This window comes from Castanea sativa, chromosome 5, assembly GCF_040712315.1.
Source record: "Castanea sativa cultivar Marrone di Chiusa Pesio chromosome 5, ASM4071231v1".
Lineage (NCBI taxonomy): Eukaryota > Viridiplantae > Streptophyta > Magnoliopsida > Fagales > Fagaceae > Castanea > Castanea sativa.
This window is the reverse complement of record NC_134017.1, coordinates 52904717-52926867: the sequence shown is the minus strand read 5'-3', so window position 1 is coordinate 52926867 and position 22151 is coordinate 52904717. Positions and strand designations below refer to the sequence as shown.

General features: G+C 34.8%; 1 protein-coding gene across 1 annotated transcript; it reads right to left on the bottom strand.

Annotated features, from left to right (window-relative positions):
* Positions 1-19276: 19276 nt before the first annotated feature.
* Positions 19277-20092, bottom strand: LOC142635399 (uncharacterized). Its single transcript, XM_075809558.1, has 2 exons — positions 19725-20092; positions 19277-19442 (listed from the first exon to the last, which is right to left on the bottom strand). The coding sequence occupies exons 1-2, from the start codon at positions 20090-20092 to the stop codon at positions 19277-19279; spliced, it is 534 nt and encodes a 177-aa protein (XP_075665673.1).
* Between the last annotated feature and the right edge of the window lie 2059 nt (positions 20093-22151).

The following is a 22151-nucleotide window of genomic DNA, read 5'->3' as shown; positions in this document are numbered from 1 at the left end:
TTTTTTATATGTGTTTGTCTAATCCTAACTTTTAGCAATGCCTGTGACTACTAAAAGGCAACAGCCTTGTTTGTTGCCAGTCCCGCATAGCGAAGAAGGGACTTGTCTCATTGAATTTGAGGGAAATTTACCTGGAAAAGAGGGTAGGTTATTTGGTCGGAGATGTAGCCAAGCATAATAAAAATAAATGTTAGTGGTTGGAAGGACATAAGGTGCCAAAATTTAGAGACAAAATGAAATTTGTGTATTGTTTAGAAACAAAGCAACATTTTAACCATAGCGGTAATTTTGCTTTAATCATAAAGAGCTGAAGGAGCAACAAGTAACAACCAAGACCATCTCCCTTCTACAAACAAACATTTTGGAATAGATGAGATGGAGATTGGCCCACCAAAATCAGAGGAACTATACTAGCCCCAGAATATGCACAGAAAAGATTAGTTTATCTATGGATTTGGACAAAATCCGAAGCAATGGAGTGAAGCGGAGATTTGGCATCACCAATGATGCCACAACCGTTCCAATCAATGTCTTCCAATGGACTCATCATTGCTTCTATGTCTCAACAAATCCATCAACTTCTATCTACTGCTGAAGTAGAGGCTGCAGCTGCAGTTAGAGCTTTGCAATTTGCCTTGGAAATTGGTGTTAAACAGGCCGTTCTAGAGCTTTGGAGTAGATGTTTTAGTTTATCTACTCGCACGCGGGGACTTACAATGGCAACAGCAGAGGCCTTCTCAGCGATGGTCCTCCTCCTACTAAGCGGTGGCATAATGATGATTGTTGACGGAGGGATGCTGTCATGCTGACCCTGCCATGTATACTATGGCGTCGGCTTTTGAGCAAGGTTGTAGGAAAACTAGAAACAATGATATGTGATAAATAACTTCAAGAGATGAAAAATGAAACGTAAATCGTAGCTGTGAATTTGAAAGAAAATAAGGTCTCCCTGTTTTCAAGAGATGAAAAATGAAACGTAAACCTGTTACACTAGCCGTGTTGTTTGTCTCTCTCTCTCTTTTTTTATATATATTTTTTATTTTTTATTTTTTAAATTTAACCACTAAAACTCAAAAAGTAAAACTTGGACAGAACAATCAAAAATTCATTTGAGAGGTTAAACTTAAAACAATCGATTGATATAAATGAAAATGTGAGATTTGGACAATTAATGAAATGAATTGTTGTTGACAATTGAGAATTTAATAAAATAGGTGAAGAATTCGTTTGAGAAGGTTGTTGACAATTGTGTTGCTAAAATTTGTGAGTTCTTTGTCATCGCTGGTATGTCCTTGGTTCCTTGCCTTGAACACGAATGGTTCCTCCTTAGGCAACCTTGGGATTGCCAATGTTGGTGGTTTGATCCGTGATTAGAATGGGACGTAGATATGTGGGTTTGCTTCTAATGTTTGTTATGATTGAGCTTGATGCTCTAAGTGATCTCTTATTTTGTTAATGACTATAGAGTTCACCCTCGTTTGAAAAATCATGTGGATGATTGCAGGTCTTTGTTGCAGCACATCCCTAGTTATAGTATGTCTCACATTTTCAGAGAGGGAAACAAGTGTATGGATGTGTTGGCTAGATTTGGAGGCTCTTTGTCATTTTATTTTGTTATCTTCTCTAATCCTCCTGATTTTGCTTTCATATGTCTGCGAAGGTCAGTCTTCGTTTGGTCCCTGCCCCTTGTTAGGAATTTCTGTTCTTGGTCCTGCTTGTACAAAACAAATAAAAACCTTGATCATTGGCTCGATCTCTATGTATCCACCTAAAGTTCTAAACTCCACAAACTACGACTCCCTTGGCCAATTCACCAAGTCTTCAAATTCTAATTTCCCGAGGTGCTAACTTCACCTTATCCCCCTTCTTGGCTTTATTAATAGCATATCAAAACAAATCCTTGAGTCTCATTCCATTTGCGTTTTGAAAAAGGCTTAGCTTTCTGCCTTTTAACTTAACTAACGGGATATCCGCGCAATGCGCGGTGCATTTTGAAATATTTTGTAAAAAAAAAAAAAAAAAACTTTTAACCCCTTTTGTTCATTAATACAATAATTGTATTAATGAACCAAACCAAACCCTAGTTCCTAACCATAATCAAATCCTATTAAAGCTCAATACTAATTTAGATTTGGCAACATTCTTTGTTATTTTTTGTAAGTATCCCAAACTAATATCAACATGACAATTTGCAATGTGCAGTTGTTACGCGTTTGAAAGTCACAAACAACAATGGTTAAAAAGTAATTACAAGAACAATTATATTCAGTTGCCCCTTTAAAGCTCTCAAATATGAAATTCCTCATCATAAGCAGGATACTTTGTAAATTTACAAAGCAAATTGCCAAATATAAGCATTTGCATGCCTTAGAATTATAAATTATTATTGAATAAAGAAAAAAGTTTCTTATAGCTAGAAAACATGAACGGAATTTACATTCTTTAATGTGTTATTGTGTCATTGCCTGAATGGTCCACTTCCTATAGAAGATTGCATAAAGTTCATCTCCTGCACATGTAAACTCAAACCTTTTAATTCACCTTCTTGTGCAAAGTACATTAAGCAACACATAAACTAACATGAGGTCTACTACATTGATGCTTAACTACATCCAAATAACACTCAAAATTGATTAAGAATGAAAACATAAATATCCAAATGTTTTATGGAATCAAAAGCATATCATTAATTAACAACAAAGAATGAACATTGATAAAGAGCAAGTTAAATTCAAAAGAGAAAGAAGACTAAATTAATATGCACACAAGATGAAATTTGTGCTGTGTTGATATCTAGCAATAATATGTGGTTAAACCAAAAATTCCCAATAGGGCCTTTGAGAACTGTAGCACCAATAGGTGGCTGCACCAATAGGTGGCTAATGCCTAGCAGTAGTTGAAATGAGATCTTAATTGAGCCCAGCACGTCAAAATTGCAAACTCTAATATTGAATTGATAACAACACAATTAAAACCTAACCCTTTGTTGCAAACTCTAATATTAGATTGATACCAACAACAAAAATTAATTTAGTTTATATTAGTTAAAGCACAGTATTTGTGTTTCCTCTTACTTAGACTAGAATGCAATCACTTTTCTAGAAGAAAGGAGAAAAATAATAAAATTTCAAACCCTTACTTACCATGTTTGAACTTTATAGATTCTAGAATGCAAAACCACAATTTTGCCATAGGATTTACTCATTTCAAGCACAACCTGTCCAACAATACATCAAGAATTTGAGTTATAAAAATGTGATTGCTAAAAAACGTGTAGCTAAATATTTTAGAAAGAAGAAGAAAAAAAGAAAAAAGAAAAGAAAAGAAAGAGAAACGTTAAAAGAAAAGAAGAGAAGTGCTTGTAAAAGGAGACTCATGGCTAGAAGGAAGTGTACTAATCAATATATAACTTATATAATTGAAAGAGGCGGGCAACTGAAGGGTTAGATGTAGAAGAGCTATATACTTGGATAATTGCAAGAGGCGGGCAACCGAAGGGTTAGACGTAGAAGAGCTGAATTAATGGTATTTTTTTTCTTTATTAAACAATTAATGGAATACTTGAAAGTTTAAAAGTTATTTCAATCAATTGAGACTTGAGAGAGAGGCGTGATGAGGAGTAATAAGTAATAGATGAGGTGTAACTTGAACAAAAAAAAAAAAAAAAAATTAGATGGCTATAAAGAAGGCACCACATAGCAAAATCTCATGCTTTCCCGCATGTAGTCTCTACTTTTACACACACACACACACACACACACACACACACACATATATATATATATTAATTGCTTAAATGGATTATTTCCTTTTGTTTTATTAATTGCTGTCTTTTTTCCAATTAAAATCATCCCTATTGACAAAATTTTAATATTTTATTGATCGAATACAACTATAATTCATGTATATTTGTTTTACATAAGCAATGACTTTGCTCAGGGGCGAACCTACATAAGGGCAGAGGGGGGCCATGCCCCCCCCCCCCCCCCAACCCACCCCCATTAAAAAAAAAATTGGTATACAAAAAATTAAAGTTTGCCCTTAAGTATTTATATATATATATATATATTTTTTTTTGTCTCTCATTCTCTAAAATATTTAGATATTGACTTACAAGAAAAGAAATAAATAAACAAAATTCATGCCCCTTTAACTACAAAAACAAAATAAAAAAATAAATATGGACTAAACAAAAATCGTGCACAAAATAAGAAACATTTATTTTATATGTTATACTTTGTTGATGTGTTTTATAATATGAAATGTTTAAGAAATATTTATTTTGTATGTAATATTTTGTTGAATATGAAATAGATGTTAGTTTTTATTTTCATAATTTTTTTTTTTTTGGTTTTAAGCTTTGGCCCCCCTCGGGTATGAATCCTGGTTCCGTCCCTGACTCTGCTAATTCTATAAATGAAGATGACACCGAAAATTGCCTAATATTCTTCGGATGATGGTTAAATTTAAATGTTTATATACAAAAATTCACCAAGAATAACAAATATAATGAGTTTTGACATATAACTCTATACTTTTTTTATTTTCTATTTTTTTTTATCGTTGATTTAAACTACTACTACTTATTTTCTCTTTCGCACTAAATCATTAGTATAATTGTTAGTGTGGTATATTAATGTGAAAGGTCAATGCTTTAATTGCAAAATCCTATAATTGTGAAGAGGAAAAATAAATAAAAAGACATGAAATTTTTTGTTGATTGGTTAGTTTCTACAGTTTTTTGAGCAATTTTGTCTTTTGTAAAAGTTGTAAAGAGTTATTATATATTAATTTACTTAGTTTTTAAGTGCACATCACTTCATACAATTAATCATGGGAATTAGCTACATTTTGCTCCTTGCTTCATCATGTTGCATGCATAGTGTAATTGTTAGCTTTCTCTCATCTGAGTTTTTGGACGTGAGTGCTTTGGCGAACTTGAACAAGAAAAAATGCAAAAAAAAAAAAAAAAAAAACTTGAACAAGAATTAAGCATTAATGTTGTTTATCAAAAAAAGAAAAAAAAGAAACAAGCATTAATATCTTATTACAAATAGAGGCTACCTGGGTTTGGCAGCAACACCCTCCTAAGGGCATGCCATGACTTTAGTTGCGTGCCTAGGGCTTGATTGCTAGCCCATGGGAGTTGCCAAGGCTAGGGCATGCAATAGCCAAGGCCAAGGTAGCCCCCATGGGTAGGCAACCAAGGCCGAGGCACACGGCCAAGGATATATATATATATATATATATATATATATATATATATATATATATATATATATATATATATATATATATATATATATATTCAAATATAAACATAAATATTAAACATATGCTTATACATAATTCAACTCACTAAAATCAATTACTAATAATCTATAGAAATGTAGGGGTATTGGGCCCAGTAATTTATGAAGGACGGCCCAACGAGGTCTTTTGGGCTAGAAACCCAAATCCGAAAACATCAAAATGATCGTGGAGTATTTAAGTGTCCCATACCGTCCGAGGAGTAGATTTGTCCTCGGAATGTTAAGCCGAGGATACACAGTATACGTGGAGGACAGTAGAAAGAGCGGTGGAATGTCTAAAGTAAAGCTGCTACCACCGCCCATATATTAAAGACTCTGTAATTGATACGCTGAGAGTATAGATGGAAGGATGGGACCTGAGCATAGAGCTTGGAACTTGGTCCCAAATCCCAGCGGGCTTTAGGGAAGAATGGATGTGACAAGTATCCAAAAATCAGGGTTGCAGCCATAAAGTGGAAGATGATGAAGAGAAGAGGAGGGGTATAAATAGGAGGGAAGGCATACGAAGAAAGGAAGGCTTTTTGAGAAAGAAAAAGTGTATGATAATCAATATTTGTATCCAAACTTGAGAAATACTATTAGAAACTATCCTCGAAAACTGTCCGAGGAGGAATTCTCAGTCTTACTCTTTGCAAACGATTCTTTGTTTTGTTCCATTGGGCCCAAAGCCCGTTCTTTTTGTAATTGTCTAAGCCATCCTTGAAATCTAAATTACAAACCCATCATCTACAAATTCATTGTGAAGAAAGGCCTTTCAAGCCCATTTTCCTCTCAGTCGTGGTTTGGGAATTTGAATTGTGTCCTTACAAGAAATATTATAAAAAAAAAACTAAATGGATAAATGTGTATGTAAATAACTTAAATTTAAATGTTTATATAAAAATTCATGAAAGAAGAATATTTATAATGAGTTTTGAACGGAAATTCTAAAATCATTTTTTTTAATCATTGATTTAAAATAATTACTACTTATTTATCATTTTTCGCACTAACTTATTAGTAGAGATTTATCGGTGTGAAAGGTCAATGTTCTAGTTAGCAAAATTCTATAAATGTTACGTTAAAAACATGGAACACCCTAACTGAATAAAACAGTAAAAAATATAGAAAAAGAAACAAAAACATAGAAAAAGAAGCAAAAACATGAAATGAAAGAAGGATAAAAACAACGAAGGGGGACTTCTCTGTGTGTTTGCCTAATCCTAACATTTAGCAATGCGTGTGACCAATTTTTTAGTCCCAGATGTAGCCAGATGCCCAGATAGAATAAAAAGTATTGTTAGTGCTTGGAAGGACCTAGTATAAGATGTGTCAAAATTTAGAGACAAAAATGAAATTTATCTATAGGTTAGAAACAAAAACAACATTTTCACCATAACGGTAATTTGTCTGAATCATAGAGAGCTGAAGAAGGACCAACAACCAAAACCATCTCCGTTTACAAACAACCATTTTGGAATAGATGAAATGGAGATTGGCCCATCAAAATCAGAGGCACCAGCTCCAAAATATGCACACAAAAATTAGTTTCTCTATGGATAATGGATATGAACAAAATCCGAAGCAATGAAGGAGTGAAGCAGAGATTTGGCATCATCAATTATGCCGCATATGTTCCAATCAATGTCTTCAAATTTCCCTAAGGCTTCGGTTCTGCTGAGGATGATAATCCAAAAAGATTAACAAAACAAGCTCTCTTAACTAACGAATGGACAAACTCATTAGCTTCTCTTAAGTGTGCATTTGGATGAGCACTTTGCTATTGTTACTCATTTTTAAAAGTTGATTACTTTAAAGTATGGTCATAACTTATAAGCCTAAATAAACCAAAAAAAAAAAAAATCTACTGGCAAATAGAGACACAAACAACATGGCAAGCTTTCTACTTTGAGCACTTTGCTATTGTTACTCATTTTTAAAAGTTGATTACTTTAAAGTATGGTCATAACTTATAAGCCTAAATAAACCAAAAAAAAAAAAAAAATCTACTGGCAAATAAAGACACAAACAACATGGCAAGCTTTCTACTTTGAGCATAAAAATAAAAAGGTCTTAATATCCAATACAATAGTTTCAATGGATGAATGAGGACTACTAGTGCTGGATTGAATTGGGTGAATTACATAGCTTGTGACTTTCTGAATCGCTAAAAGGGCTGCCTTGGCTCTTGCAAACAGGGGATCATTAGTGCTATATCCTCCTCAGTCCACACAAAAATAATCTCCTATCTGTGGTTGCAAAAATAACTACTGCTAGACCTGCCTTAAGGCAGAATCAAAGTTGATCATTAAAAAGAAGGAAGTTGAGGAAATCAAACTGAAAGTAGTATTTTTTTTTTTTTTGGAGGGATAATCAATTCCTATGCCTAGAGATGGGCTTTGTGGGTGGAGTTGATTTCCTTTACTAAAGGTCCGTTTGAATACAGTTGAAAACTGAAAACTAAAATTGAAAAACACTGTAACAAAATAATTTGTTAATTGTAAAAAACACTGTTCACACCTAAAATCATTGTTCATTAGCCTAAAATCACTATTCATGGCCAATGAACAGTGGACAGTGCGCATTTCAGGAAAAAAAAAAAAAAAAAGAGGGTTGAAACCACAAAACGCTTGAAACACAGATGTGGGTAGAAATAATTTCTACCCAAACGTACACTAAATGTAGAGGATCTAGCTACACTTTCCCTTTTATTTGTTATTCTTCTGCATCCATTTAATAAGATAGCAGCATACCACAACAAACATGTTCTTGTTTCCTCACACTCATTCCATAATTGAATCTAAGTTTAGTGCATCCCACCTAAAAAATATTTCGTGTTATTACAATTCCAATTCAAAAAATGGTACTTCCATGAACCCATAAAGGTAATTTTATTCAAAATTAAAAAATTAGATGACCACAACAACTAGTCCAAATTGCAAAAAATCGGTTGGGCTTTACCCTTTCAATTGCATAAATGGTCCAATTAAACAACTGAACCAACCTAAATATTGGTTCACCGGATTATTGGCCTAACTTGGTTGGGTTACTATGAAATTGACTAGCTACGGTACTCTATGGATCTTGTTCATAATCATCAATGCACCCCCCCCCCCCCCCCCCCCCCCCCTTTTTTTTTAAATGAAACTATCAACTACTCTGAATGCTTTAAGGTCAATCCCAAAATCTGCTTCACTTTATTATTCTAATGTAAAACATAATCATAGCTTAATTTTCTCCTCACTCTCACTTTTTTTTATTTATTTTTTATTTTAACATGTAAAAACCCTTAATTCTCCACATCCAATACATCTCTCCTAACGTGACTCTTTCTTACCCTTTTTGTTTGGGCTAACCTTTCTAACCCTATATAGCTTATTTCTTAGGCATTTAAAGTTTAAATGGCTTGGGCTTTTAACTAACATGACAAGTACTAAACCTTGCAAAGAAATCACATGCTCCATGTTATCAATTTAAATGTTTCAAAATTTAAGGATAAGGAAACGTGGGGTCTCATAGTTAGCAAGAAGCGTGCATCGAATATATGACTCTCCTGAATGCATCTTAAAGGACTATGACTTCCGCTACCCAACACTCGGTAAATTTCTGCTTCAAATCTAAATTTTATCTATCTATAATATTATACATAGGGTTATGCTAATGAGTGCTCTTAGGACAATAGTTATGTGTGTATAAAAATTAGGCGAAACTGCACTATTGGTTCCTGAAGTTTACTCTATGTGCGCAATTGGTCCCTCAAGTTTGAAGCGAGCACAATTAGTCCCTTAAGTTTTGAAACTGAGTTGTATTAGTTCTTTTACTAACTGCTGTTAACGGTGTTACTTACGTGGCTAACGAAACAATGACTTGGCATTTTTTTGATGATGGGAAATGTTTTTAATTAAAAATTAAAAAAAAAAACAATTTACACATTAGATGAAATTGAAAAGGCAAACAAAAGCTCTCAGGCTCTGAGGGTGTTTCTTTCGCCGACACTGTGATTGGTGATATGGCACATACAGTTTCCAAGCACATATACCCATCAGCTGAGAATTCAAGATAAACGCAAATTCACATTATCAAAGATGTAAATATGTAATCCATACAACATACTATGGTGCATAAATAACCCATGGAATCTTAGAAACCTTACCATCCAAACAAAGAATTTTGAAATTTATAGATTTAAAATCCAAACGCAACAACTTCTAAACAAAATTATTCTCATCTGCTAGTGCTAATTCTTAGATAGAGAAAAGGTGTACACACATTTTTTTCATCAGGGCTAGGGGATGGAAGTACCCCTGTTAGACACAAAGGGAGGTAGAGGACTCTTCTGCGGTGTGCCTAGCAATGGAGCAGTGTTGACAGAGGGAGGCATAGGACTCTTCTGCGGCAATGGAGCAGCGTTGACAGAGAGAGGTTGAGGACTCATCTGTGGTATGCCTAGCAATGGAGCAGTGTTGTGACTCATTGTAGTTGAAGGTGGGATGATACGAGTGCTAGGCTTGGGTTTGGTCTCCTTCGGCGGTGGCTAGGGATTTGTGGAAATTAATTTTTTAATTAAAAACATTCCACGTCATTAAAAAAATGCCAAGTCATTGTTCCGTTAGCCACGTAAATAATACCGTTAACAGCAATTAGTAAAATGACCAATACAATTTAGTTTTAAAACTTAAGGGGCTAATTATGCTCGCTTCAAACTTGAGAGACCAATTGCGCACACAGGGTAAACTTCAGGGACCAATTGTGCAGTTTTGCCTAAAAATTAAATCTCTACAAATGCCAATTGATAAACAACTATTGGTACATGTCAATCTTCTTGCTATGTGTCACCAATAAATAAATAAGAACCTCAAATGTGCACTATAAATTCCACATTTTATGAATTATCTACTACAATCTCCTTTAAATACTCCATCAGTTTTTCCTCTCTTTTTTTCCCTTAGTAACCTAAAAGGCATGTTCCGAAAAATGCAAATTTAAGTAAACATTGAATTTGATGTAAAAAAAAAGTTTAGGTGAAGAATCATTTTTTTTTTAGAAACAGGTGAAGAATCTGAATAGAGAGAAATCTTGCAAAATTAAAATTAAATTATATAAAAGTGTGATTAAAATGACTCCTCCTCTACCTCTTAGTTTTCTTACAAAAGAATTGATAGAATTTAATAGTATTTTAAATAACCTTACTATAAATCAAGTTAATAATCCTTCTCAAAAACTTAATAAATAAAAAATTAAAGTATTATCTTCCCCCTCCCCCTCAAAAAAAAGTTAAGTCTTAAGAATATATTTAATAGTACTGTTAAAAAATATATGTATTTTTTTTTTTGAGAAATAATTACAACATGTTGCTAACCCGGCAGCTTGAACTCTTTCCCCCCTAGACCTCCAAACACTTTGCATATGGGGAGGTGTCAATTCAGCTACAAGACCTTTAGCAAAAAAATATATCTATATTTGAATGGCTATCAGACGTAAAAAAAAATTGCCAAAATGATATAATAATATTATAGTACACGTCCATTCGTCTTCTAAAGACAAAATGAATTAGCTCTGTAACAGCAAATAACCTTAAAAGGTTTCCAAATCTATCTTTTCCATCACTACAGAAATCTTATAAACTCACCCTCTAAACCTTACTCACTTGGTTCTTGGAATGGAGTACATGCTAAGAGAAGTAACAGTACCTTTGGAATAGAAAATTGTTATGAACTCCTTTCATCTAAGGATACTCTGTAAATTTGATTGATAAAATCTTATCTACTTTTCTCTTTCTTTCTGTTTATTATTATTTTTTGGTTGCAAAGTTTGAGTTATTAATTTGATTTTTTTTTATTAAGTCCGTTTGTTTGGTTGGTGGAAACCATGCAAGCGGAATTAGGGTTTTAAGTTTGTTAGTAAATTTACAATATAGAATAAATGTATGATCTGTACCAAAATTTAAAATTTCAAATGACTCACTAGTTATTAATATAATTCAGTTTATTCATAATTAAATTTAAATTAAGTCGTGCATTGCACGGCCATACTATTAGTATATAAACTGAAGAAAGCACACACGATACTCTCTTTGATAGAATAGAAGCTAAATTGTTAGTTTCTGATAGTAAATCTCAAGTTCATGAGGGATTCTTTCAATCTACAAAGTGATAAGTTTAGAATCCACCAGAGAAAACAATATATAAAAGTCTAAATTTTTATTAATAATAATCTCTGAAATAACATTTATAGACTTAGGAGCTTATTTAAAGGCTTTGTAAAACTTGATTGATAAGAGAATATATTATAAAATAAGTCCTAATTGATACCTAGTCATAACAGGAACCAAATTTGACCTAAAAAGCACTAAGAGCACCTAAAAGTAAGGAAATGAATAACCTAAGCCTAAACCTAAAATAACAAAAATTACATAATAATACTAAAAAAAAAAAATTCCAAAAGTTAAATAGTGGATTTTGTCCTAAATCAATTAGAAACGAAAAACTTTTTCAACAAAAAGGTTCTATTACAATTGATGTCAAGAGCTCTTTGGTTAGATGATTAAGAGAGTTTAAGAGAGTTGAGAAGCAAAGCTCACACTCCCTACCTCCAAAGCCTAGCATGAAATGGAGCAAACCCCCATGGGAATCATAAAACTTAACTATGATGCAATTGTTTCCCTACATAAAGCAGCTCTAGCCATTTGATCATGATCTTTTGGATTCCTTAGGGTACTCTACTGTATATAGTTCTCTTCATCTTGACCATTCATTTTGAATTAATGGTTGAGAATATATCATTAATTCATTAATAAAATCCTTAAAATGACAGTGCCACGTCAATAATTAAAAATCACATCAAAATTTGAGTTTATTAGGGCATGTTTGACCGTTGTTTAAATAATAGTACACGTATTTTCATAACACTTTTTCACCCATACATATTTTCATAATATTTAAACAACGTTACTAGAAATCTCTTACTAAATGAGTCCTTAAATTCAGGCCATTGGTAATGTTGTTCTAATAACGTTGTTTAAGTGTCATAAAAATATTTGTGTGTGAAAAAGTGTTGTGAAAATATGTGTTGTGTTGTTTAAATAATGAAAACTGTTGTTCAAACAATGTTATCAAACAAGTCCTTAATAATGCATTTTAGTTTTTGATTTTTTTCTTTCAAAAAAGAAAAACTAAAAACTAAAAATAAAATAGATTGCAAACTGCCAAACTCTCAAGATACCTCTTCTTTTTCCCACTGTCGAAGGAAAGCTCTGGACAATTTTTTAAAATTGGCTTGAATGAGTAAAGTAAACTTACAGAAAAAGGCTACTATTGGATTAAAAACAAATTATTATTAAGGTTTATGATTGAATTTATAAGATTACAACTGAGTTGGGTCTAAGAGATTGGCTTACGATGGGTTGGGTTTTTGGGAGGCAATTTCAGAACATTTAGCACTATATCCACGGAACCACATACCTAATGGCGTCATCTCTATGTCTCTATTTCTCTCTCTTTCAATTTCCAATCCCCTAGCCCTACGACGTCAAATGTGGATTCACGCTTGGTCGGACAAACTTGATTCCCTTGCGTTTTGCAGTTGATGACGATGGTGGAGATGGAGTGAGAGATCCGCGAAAACCTTTGCTCTCAAAATTTGGCACCGCAAAAGTGGGGACGAAATTTGCAAATTCTAAGTTTCTATGTTTTAGATCTGAGTGTTTTTTGTTCTTAAAAAAAAAAAAATTCTGAGTTTTATTTTCTTTGAAAAAAAAATACTAAAATGAATTAATAGATTCAAAATCTGATGTGGTTTATAATTGCTGTTTAAGGATTTTATTAGTGAATTAACGATATAACATAATCTCAACCATTTATTTCAAAATGAATGGTCAAGATGAAGAGAACATTATATAGTAAATTACGTTAGGAAATCTAGAAGATCTTGATGCCTGGCAATTATTGCACATGACCACAATGCAAGTTACAACTTACAAGCAAATAGAATTTTGGAGAATGACTCAAAGCAATGCATCCTCCATTTTAACTCAACCACATGAGGCACCAATATGGACTATAGAAGGGCTCGTGTAGGATATCTATTTATTTTTTATTTGGTATTAAAGATAGGGTTTTCTTGTTAATAAAAAAGAAAATAACATCAGAACATGACATTTATGCTATGTCAATTTCTTTAGCGTTAAATTCCTTAACATACTTAAAGATTTGGGCTAATAAAGATAAGGTTTAAAACTTTTTAAAACTAACTAATTTGGTTTCTTCTTCTCAACAAAAAAAAAAAAAAAAAAAAACTAATTTGGTTTCTAAGTTGGTTTTAAGGACCAATTTTTTTTTGGATAGGTTTTAAGGACCAAATTGATTGGTCTTGAAAAGTTTTGAATCTGGTTAGTATTAACCCAAATCTCACATATGTTAATGAAATTTACCAATTTTTTCATATGTTTTTTTTAGCAAATTACAGTAAACTCACCTGTAGTTAGACCCGTTTTTATTTTGCTTATCTATGATTTAAAACTTAACACTTTATCTAATTGAAGTATCTCAATTAAAGGTTTAGTAACCCACTTCTGTTAAAAACAGGGATTAAAAATGTATTTTTAGACACCTTTTTATGTCTCTCTCCTCTCAAAACAAAAATAAATAAATAAATATAACAAAATCAAATCTAAAAATTAGGTTTTGTAAAGGAGGTGTCTCAAGTGGACAAAGTATTATTTTTTAAATTATACCTATATAAAGTGAAAATGAATCTAATCACATGTGTGCAAAGTGTTATTTTTTAAATCATAACTAGGTAAAGCAAAAACTAGCCAAATAACGAGTTACTGCAGTTTGCCTCTCTTCTTTTTTTTATTTATTTTTGGGGGTCAAAAGAGAGAGCTCTTGCCAAGTGGGCGCTTCTTGTAATTTTGCAGGCCTATTTCATTTGTTATATGCACCCAGTCGGTGAAAATAGCAAATTAACTCTTAGTTTCCAACTATATAGTTAGCAGGCCCGGTTGCCAAACTATATAATTTACTAACATCTCGAGTCTTAAAGGCTCGATTTTGGGCCTATAAATCGAATCTTTCAGACTTGGTTTTTCAGTTTGATGTGGCATTTTTCCCAGGTGGCGTCCACCTGGAAATCGAGTCTTAGAGACTCGATTTATGTGACGTGGCCATCTGGGTATGACGTGGTTGATCCACGTAGAAAAATAGGAAACCGAGTTTGTAAGACTCGATTTCAATTTGGGTTTTTTTCAAAATTAATGCCTCTCGCACAGATACTCTCCCCTCTTTCTAACACAGCAGACTCTCACTCACTCTCCCTCTCACCCACCCTCTCACTCTCACACACCGAACCTCAGCTCTCTCACCCTCTCCACTCTCACTCACTCACCCTCTTCATACTCACCACTGTTCTCTCACTCAATCTCCACCCTTTTCCTTCAGTCTACGCGGTCTCTCAAAACTAAAAAAAAAGGTGAGTGCTTTGTACATAGAGAAAACTGATAACCCTTTATCTTGCTCTGCGCCTCCACTGCCTCCCTCTTGCTCACAGAGAAAACCTTGATTGAGAGAACAACTTGTAAGGTAAGTGAATGGTCTTTTCCTTTTTTGTTTGTTCATGTATTTTGCGTTGAATCTTTCTTTATTCAGAATGGGTTTTTTCTGTGTGTGTTTGGTTTGGGATTTTGGGGTTTTGGGTTTGCTTTGGCCGTGTTGGTATGCTTGTGAATTGAATTGATGTAGGCTAGTGTGTAATTAGTGCAAGGACACAATAAAACCATTATTTTTCATGAAAATTGTGTTCCTAAATTTTTTTTTTGAACGAGTAAGAGAGTTTGATTCCCCCCCCCCCCCTACTTTGGTAGTTTTTACTTGAAATTGGTGTTGTATTCTCATATAGTATGCTTCTTTTTTTTAAGGGTTTCTTTTCGTTAAATTGTTATGCCAATCCTATGTATCTTGTTTCAATTATTGTTATTTTTGTACACCCATTTCATTTTATTAATCTTTGCTAGATTTCCTTGAACTTCTTATAGGATTTGTTTTTCTTAGATTGTTATGGGTCTTGTTTTTAATTGATTTCTCTTGACACCAGCAGCAGAGTAGCTACCCAAACTTGTAATTATATTTCAATAAGCCTGTAGACGACTAAATTTCTTAGTTCGAAATAAATCAAACAAGTAAAATAGTTTCACAAATACGAATTTGTATTGATAAATGTGTGGTACAATTCTCTGTAATTACAAAAGAATGATCCTCTGATTCGATCTCCTTGAAAGATTTATTGATTGGAATTGTGGTAATGTGATTTTGATTTGAACATAAGATATTCTTCAATTTGGCTGAGGAATGGATCGAAGATCTTTGAAACGGAATTACAATGAATCTCTGGCTATGAGCTTGTTAGAAATTCTTTGTTCTTCGTGTTCTTCGTGTGTTCTTCGTGTTCTTCGTGTGTTCTTCGTGTTTGAAGGTTTGTGGTGGAAGTTCTTCGGTGCTTTAGAGGCTTGATTCCGTAGAGCTTCGTTGATTTATGGTTTGTTGAGGTTTCTGGAGGCTTTTGAGCTTGATTCCAGTGAACTTTGAGATTTAGGAATATGATTTGGATGATTCCTCTTTGATTGTTCTTCGTATTTGAAGGTTTGTGGTGGAAGTTCTTCGGGGCTTTGGAGGCTTGAATCCGTAGAGCTTCACCAATTTGTGGTTTGTTGAGGTTTCCGGAGGCTTTTAAGCTTGATTCCAGTGGACTTTGAGATCTGGACGAGTAGTTTGGATGATTTTGCTTCGAATGTTGTTTGTATTCGAGGTTGAAGTTCTTGAAGTTCTTGGAGGCTTCGGGGTTTGATTCCGGCAGAGCTTCTGGATTTCTGAACTCAAGATATCTTCTTCCTTCTGTCTCAGTCCTGTCTGTTCTCCTAAATGTCTTAGGAAGGCTTCTATTTATAGGAGTTTAGGGGTAGGTGAGCGACACGTGGCGGAGTTTGATTGGTGACACTTGTCATAGCTTGATTGGTCCGCTTATGTCATCGCTTACACGTGCTGAGTGCTTGTGTCACTGCTTACACGTGCGAGGCTGCCTGTGTCATTGCTTACACCTGCTGAGTGCTTGTGTCACTGCTTACACGTGCGAGGCTGCCTGTGTCATCGCTTACACCTGCTGATGCAGTTTCATGCCTTTATTTCAATGACACTTGGCAAATTTCTATTGGTTTCTGAATAGTGATGGCAAAACCTAACAGCAATACGTGGCGCTTTGTAATTGGTTGTATTTTGTGGACTTTGGTAGTATGATGTGTCAGCTTGTGATAGGTCGGGAATTTTCCCTCTCTACAAAGCCCTAGATAAAATTCTGGTTAGTGTAAGTGTATTCATGGAGCATATACAAAAAAATTCTGGTTAGTGTAAGTGTATTCATGGATCATATACAAAAAAATTCAGGTTAGTGTTAAGTGTATCTTAAAAAAAAAGTTAATTAAAATTCCAGGGCTGCCTGACAACTCTATGGTCTATGCATTTTTTCGCAATAAGAACTGAACCCAGAATTTGCCTCTCTTGCACAATTGCATTATATAATTGGGAAATTACTTTCCCTAACACCTCCTTCAATATATTTGCTAAAATTTTAGCTAATATCCTGTACACACATCCTACACTTGCTGGTCTGAAAACGTTGAGATCTGAGGCCCCTCCCTTCTTAGGAATAAGAGACACAAAAGTCTCATTCAAGCTCTTTTTTAAATACACCACAGTCATGAAAAGGCTGCAAATTGGCTAATACCTCCACTCTAACCACCACCCAACAGTGATTGAAGAAAGCAATTGTAAAACCATGAAGACCCAGAGCTTTATCCCCACACGATGCCTGAACCACTTCCTCCTGGATTGCATCGTGAGTAACCTAGTTGCTCTCCATATTTGTTATATTTGCAATAAAAGTACGGCAATGATGAGAATCAGGAACCAGGGGAAAAGCTTGTTTTTTTATCACCTTCTTTTAGCCACAATAAGAATAATGATTTTTTTTTTCTCCAAGAGATCTCCTCCAATACATTGTTTTTTCCAAGGTTGCCTTCACCTCCACCATTTTTTATCTATCTTCCTCAGACAAATATCCACTATTCCTTTTCTCCTCCATCAACCTAAGATCATTTAGTAGGTTTTTCTTCCTAATCCCCATATTTCCAATTACTTTATTGTTCCATGACTTGTGATAGATTTCTCTATGAAGTTATATAAAATAATGGTTCTTTTTAATTTCCATGGGATGTTCAAATGCATGCTCAATTTTTTTTTTTTTTTTTTTTTTATGTTTCTCTGGCTACCTTGATGTATATGGATGGGACCATTTGAATTTTTCTTCTATGAACAGAAGTTTTGCTGGATTTGTGTGGGAATTATTGTGTGTGTGTGTGTGTTTTTTTTTTTCTAAGGGGTTGAGTTTTAACAATCTGGGTTGTTTTTTGCTTGCATCTTAGTTTATTAATTCTAATCCGGTTCGGCTGCAGTTGATTGCTACTACTACTCTTTTTTTATTGCTTTTGGTTTAGTCTTTCATCTTTTACTGAATTCTCGATGTACAAATTGGCTTTAGTTGCTCTAACTCATACCTAGTTCCATAAGCATATTGTGTGTTCATTTCTCAAACTAAGTGCTTATCATTCTTGTGTAGTATGACTGCTACAAATGCTAGACAGATTGACTATACAGAGCCTGGACCCATTGACAGGTCAATGTTGTCAAAGCAGCTTAAGCATCGGTCCGAAGCTATTTGGAATGGGCAGGTAAAACACAACACCAAATTAATCACTAATGTACATGCATTTAATTCATACAATGTACATGCATTTGTTGTCATATATTAATTCATGGTTCTATTCTGTGCAGGATCCAAGATCCGTTACCTGCCGTAGCCGTAGTTCAGAGTTCTCCAATCGGGAGCCAATGGTGGACGACCGAGTCAGGAACATCATCAAGGCAGTTGGTTTGGAGGGACTCCTTTGGGTCCCAGGTAGAGAGATTGACCATGGTATGATAACGGCCTTAGTGGAGCGATGGCAGCCCGAGGCTCACACCTTCCACATGCCACATGGTGAGATCACCATCACATTGCAGGATGTGGAGGTTCTTCTCAGGCTTCCTGTTGATGGTGACGCTATAACAGGGAGTACGCAGAAAACTTGGGTGGATGTGTGCCGAGACTTCCTTGGCTTTCAACCTATAAATCAAGACAACCATAAGCAACTTACTGGTCAGAGGATTCTCATCAACCGACTTTTGGAGCAAGTTGCTAATCCATTGCCGCCTAATGCTGAAGAGGACCAGCTGCATAAGTACGCATGATGCTACATCCTAGCGCTACTGGGGGACACAATATTCATGGACAAATTCGGCGATAGGGTGCATCTAATGTGGGTGCAACAGTTGGAAGACCTTTGTAACCCACGAAGGTACAGTTGGGGAAGTGCTTGCCTTGCATGGTTGTACCGAGAGCTATGCAGGGCAAGCGAGGACACCAGTCAGATTGGTGGGTGTTTACTGTTACTCCAGTATTGGGCATGGGCCAGGTTCCCCTATTTGTGCCCCGTAGTTGAGCATGGCCCGCCAGTGGGTGCTTATGGTCCTCCAGTGCGTGGTCCACTGTCCTTGAAGTAAGTCTTTACCTTATGCACGTTATATACATTATGTGATCATTACCTAAGCCCACGATCATGTAACTTGATTTTATTTATTTATTTTAAAGGCTTCTAGCAAATTTTTATGTCAACATTGCGTAAATTTCAAATAGAGGTTCAATATATATTATTACGTTAATATACTCTAATTTTGTGATTGTCATATGGCTTGTATGTGCTTTGTTTTTTATAAGGACTGTTTCTTATTCTAGTGATATTATTAATTAAGTAAATATCTATAAGATTATCTCAGTAGTTATATGTGATTACATTATAGTTTTAACATTGGAATTATCTCAGTACGAAAGTTGGAATTATCTCAGCGTGCAACATGGCGATCAGTAGGGTCTACACCCCTCAGTAAATTAATCTTGGCCTCCTTAATGATTTGCATTATGGATTCAAATTTAGCTTCATAGGTCGCATATCCAGCTTTCAAGGACAATGCCTTTAGAACTGGGTCATCAAAGCGTCTGTTGAAGTTGCTAGCAACATGTCGAAGGCAATATCAGTGATATACCTGTTCTGTTCCGTCCCTCCCTCTAGGCCACTGTCGAATGGCATTTTTGATACCTTTATGTCGGTCAAAAATAATGCAAATGACGTCGGCAGGTATAACATGCTCAATCGAAGCCCTAAGACACTCTAAAAACCACCCCCAACTAGCTTCTGACTCCTTGTCCACAACAGCAAAGGCAAGAGGCAAAACCTTTTGGTTGGCATCGGTTGCCATTGCAATCATCAAAACCCCTTTGTATTTACCATACAAATGAGTCCCATCAATACTGATCATTGGCCTGCAATATTGGAATGCAGCAATGCATGGAGCAAATGCCCAATATACATAGTGCGATAACGCAGAATTCTCGTATGGCCTAGGTATGGTGTGATAGTTGTACTGGGTACCCGAATCCTGATCCAAGTATCCCAACAACAACTTTCGCAACCTTTGGTAAGACTCCTCCCAGTCCCCAAATATCTTAGCAATTGCCTTTTGTTTTGCGTCCCATACTTTATAGTAAGAAAGCTCATGTTTATACTTAGTATGTATGATGTCCCAGAGATCTTGTATACGGGCAGTGTGATTTTGTCGCAATTTTCTCACAATTTCTGATGCAACAAAATTAGAATCCATCATTTTACCGTCTTTTCGCAGGCCAAAGGGAATACAAGTGTGTGGACCCACATAAGATGTGACCATCCATAGGCCATTAAGTTTAACCTTCATGAATGCCCCAACGTACCACTTGGAATTGTCGTCAACGCATGCAACGCACAATTTACTTTTGGTCGACCTTCGGATTATAAAATTTCTATTATCATTTGCTGCGTATATTATCAATGCACGCTTCATCGCCTCTTTATTTGCAAAAGTCAACCCTTTATGAAAATGCATCCCATCTTCCCAAGTAGAAACAAATGGTATCTGAAGACGTGAATGATCAACCATATTTTCCCAAGTATTTGCGTAAAATGAGTCGGCAGGAGGTCTGTAGGCAATGGTCGTATTTGTATCATGCTGGATGCCGATATCATCGTCTGCATCACTTTCATCATGGTACTCTATATTTTCCTCTTCAAAATTGGGAACGACTTCATGGTCATCCATATCGTTCTCAAAGTCACCTCACTCAATCCTCTCTTCGTATTCATCCACGTCATCAATATTTTCACCATCATTCGCGGCATGATCTTCGTCTTCGTCTTCCTCCTCTAAATGTGTCTCTTGAGGATGGAGGGGTTCACCAGTATTGGCAACATAATCTTCAGATGGGAGCGTATAACCTCTCATTGTATACCCTCCCATTGTAGTACATCCATCATCTAGGGCTGTAAATTGTAAAGCCGTAGTTGTTTGTTGCCCACCTCAGTATCAACTTCTACAAGCGGCTCCGAACTTACGTACAACTCAGCAGCATTTACTTGGGGCATTTTTTGGATTCTATTAAACATCATCTTTACATGTTTGTCTTCTTTGATCGCCATATACCCGTAATTTATCCGTTCATGAAGGACTTCTTATGGGTAACGATAAATAATCTTGATGTCATACCAAGCAGGGTTCAAATTCAATGAGTGCATTATTTTCCTCTTCAAATCATCCAACGTCTTCAACTTACGACGTATCATCATGTAGTAGCATTCAATACCCGACCCTCTAAATGGGAATCCGTCAATCTCTCCAAGATTGTCAAGGGGTCCACCATAGTATACATTTATATCAATATTCTTCAGAGATTGTGAACCTATTAGAAAGTAAAGTATAATATGTTAGTGACATATTTTATCTCTTTTATTTAACATCAAAGTACAAAAATTACAACCTCTCCCCCCACAATTGCATATACTTACCCCATATCACATACAAACACACTCAATCATTATCATTTCGTACTCAAACAAATAAAAAAACTAAAGACAAAACTCACCCCCATTACAAAATTTCAACTCAGTTCTAACAAAAATATAAATAAAAATATCAAACCAAACAACAAAAGTTATAAGGATGTGCAAATGAATGAGTGCAATTATGTAACATCATCATTCCAGTGCAAGAAAATTCATGGCATACCCTATTACACTACTATTAATGAAATAACATAAAGAAGGGTTCATCAGACAAAAAAAAAAATCAAACACTAATGTAAATATGATCATGAGCAATCAAACTTAGACATATCATCTAATTTCAAAATCAAGGCATTAATATACAGTTAAATATACCAAATGTGATATACAAACTCAAATTTAATACAAATTATGGAGAAAAGGAAGTAGATAAATTCACCGAAAGCTAGCAAAAAGACTTCCTAGATCATGAATAAAAAAAAATATATGTATGTAAATATATATAAAAATATTTATATATATAGTGGTTAATACAAACAAATAACAAATACTCATGAAATGTCATGACAAATTCAATGCAAGCAACACTTTCTAAAGCACTTATATACACTAAACAACCAACTAGAGAGTGAGGAGACCCTTACCTGACATGAGGATGTGCAAATATGCTACTAGGATTGTATGAGAGCGAAGAGAGGAGCAATGTCTGTGTGAGAGTTGAGAGAGAAGCAATGTTTGCTGAATGTGTATGAGATGGTTTTGTTTTGCTGGACATTCATTGAATATGGGATGGTTTTGTTTTTCTGAAGATTCATGGACAATTGTTTTTTTTAAGATTCCCAAGA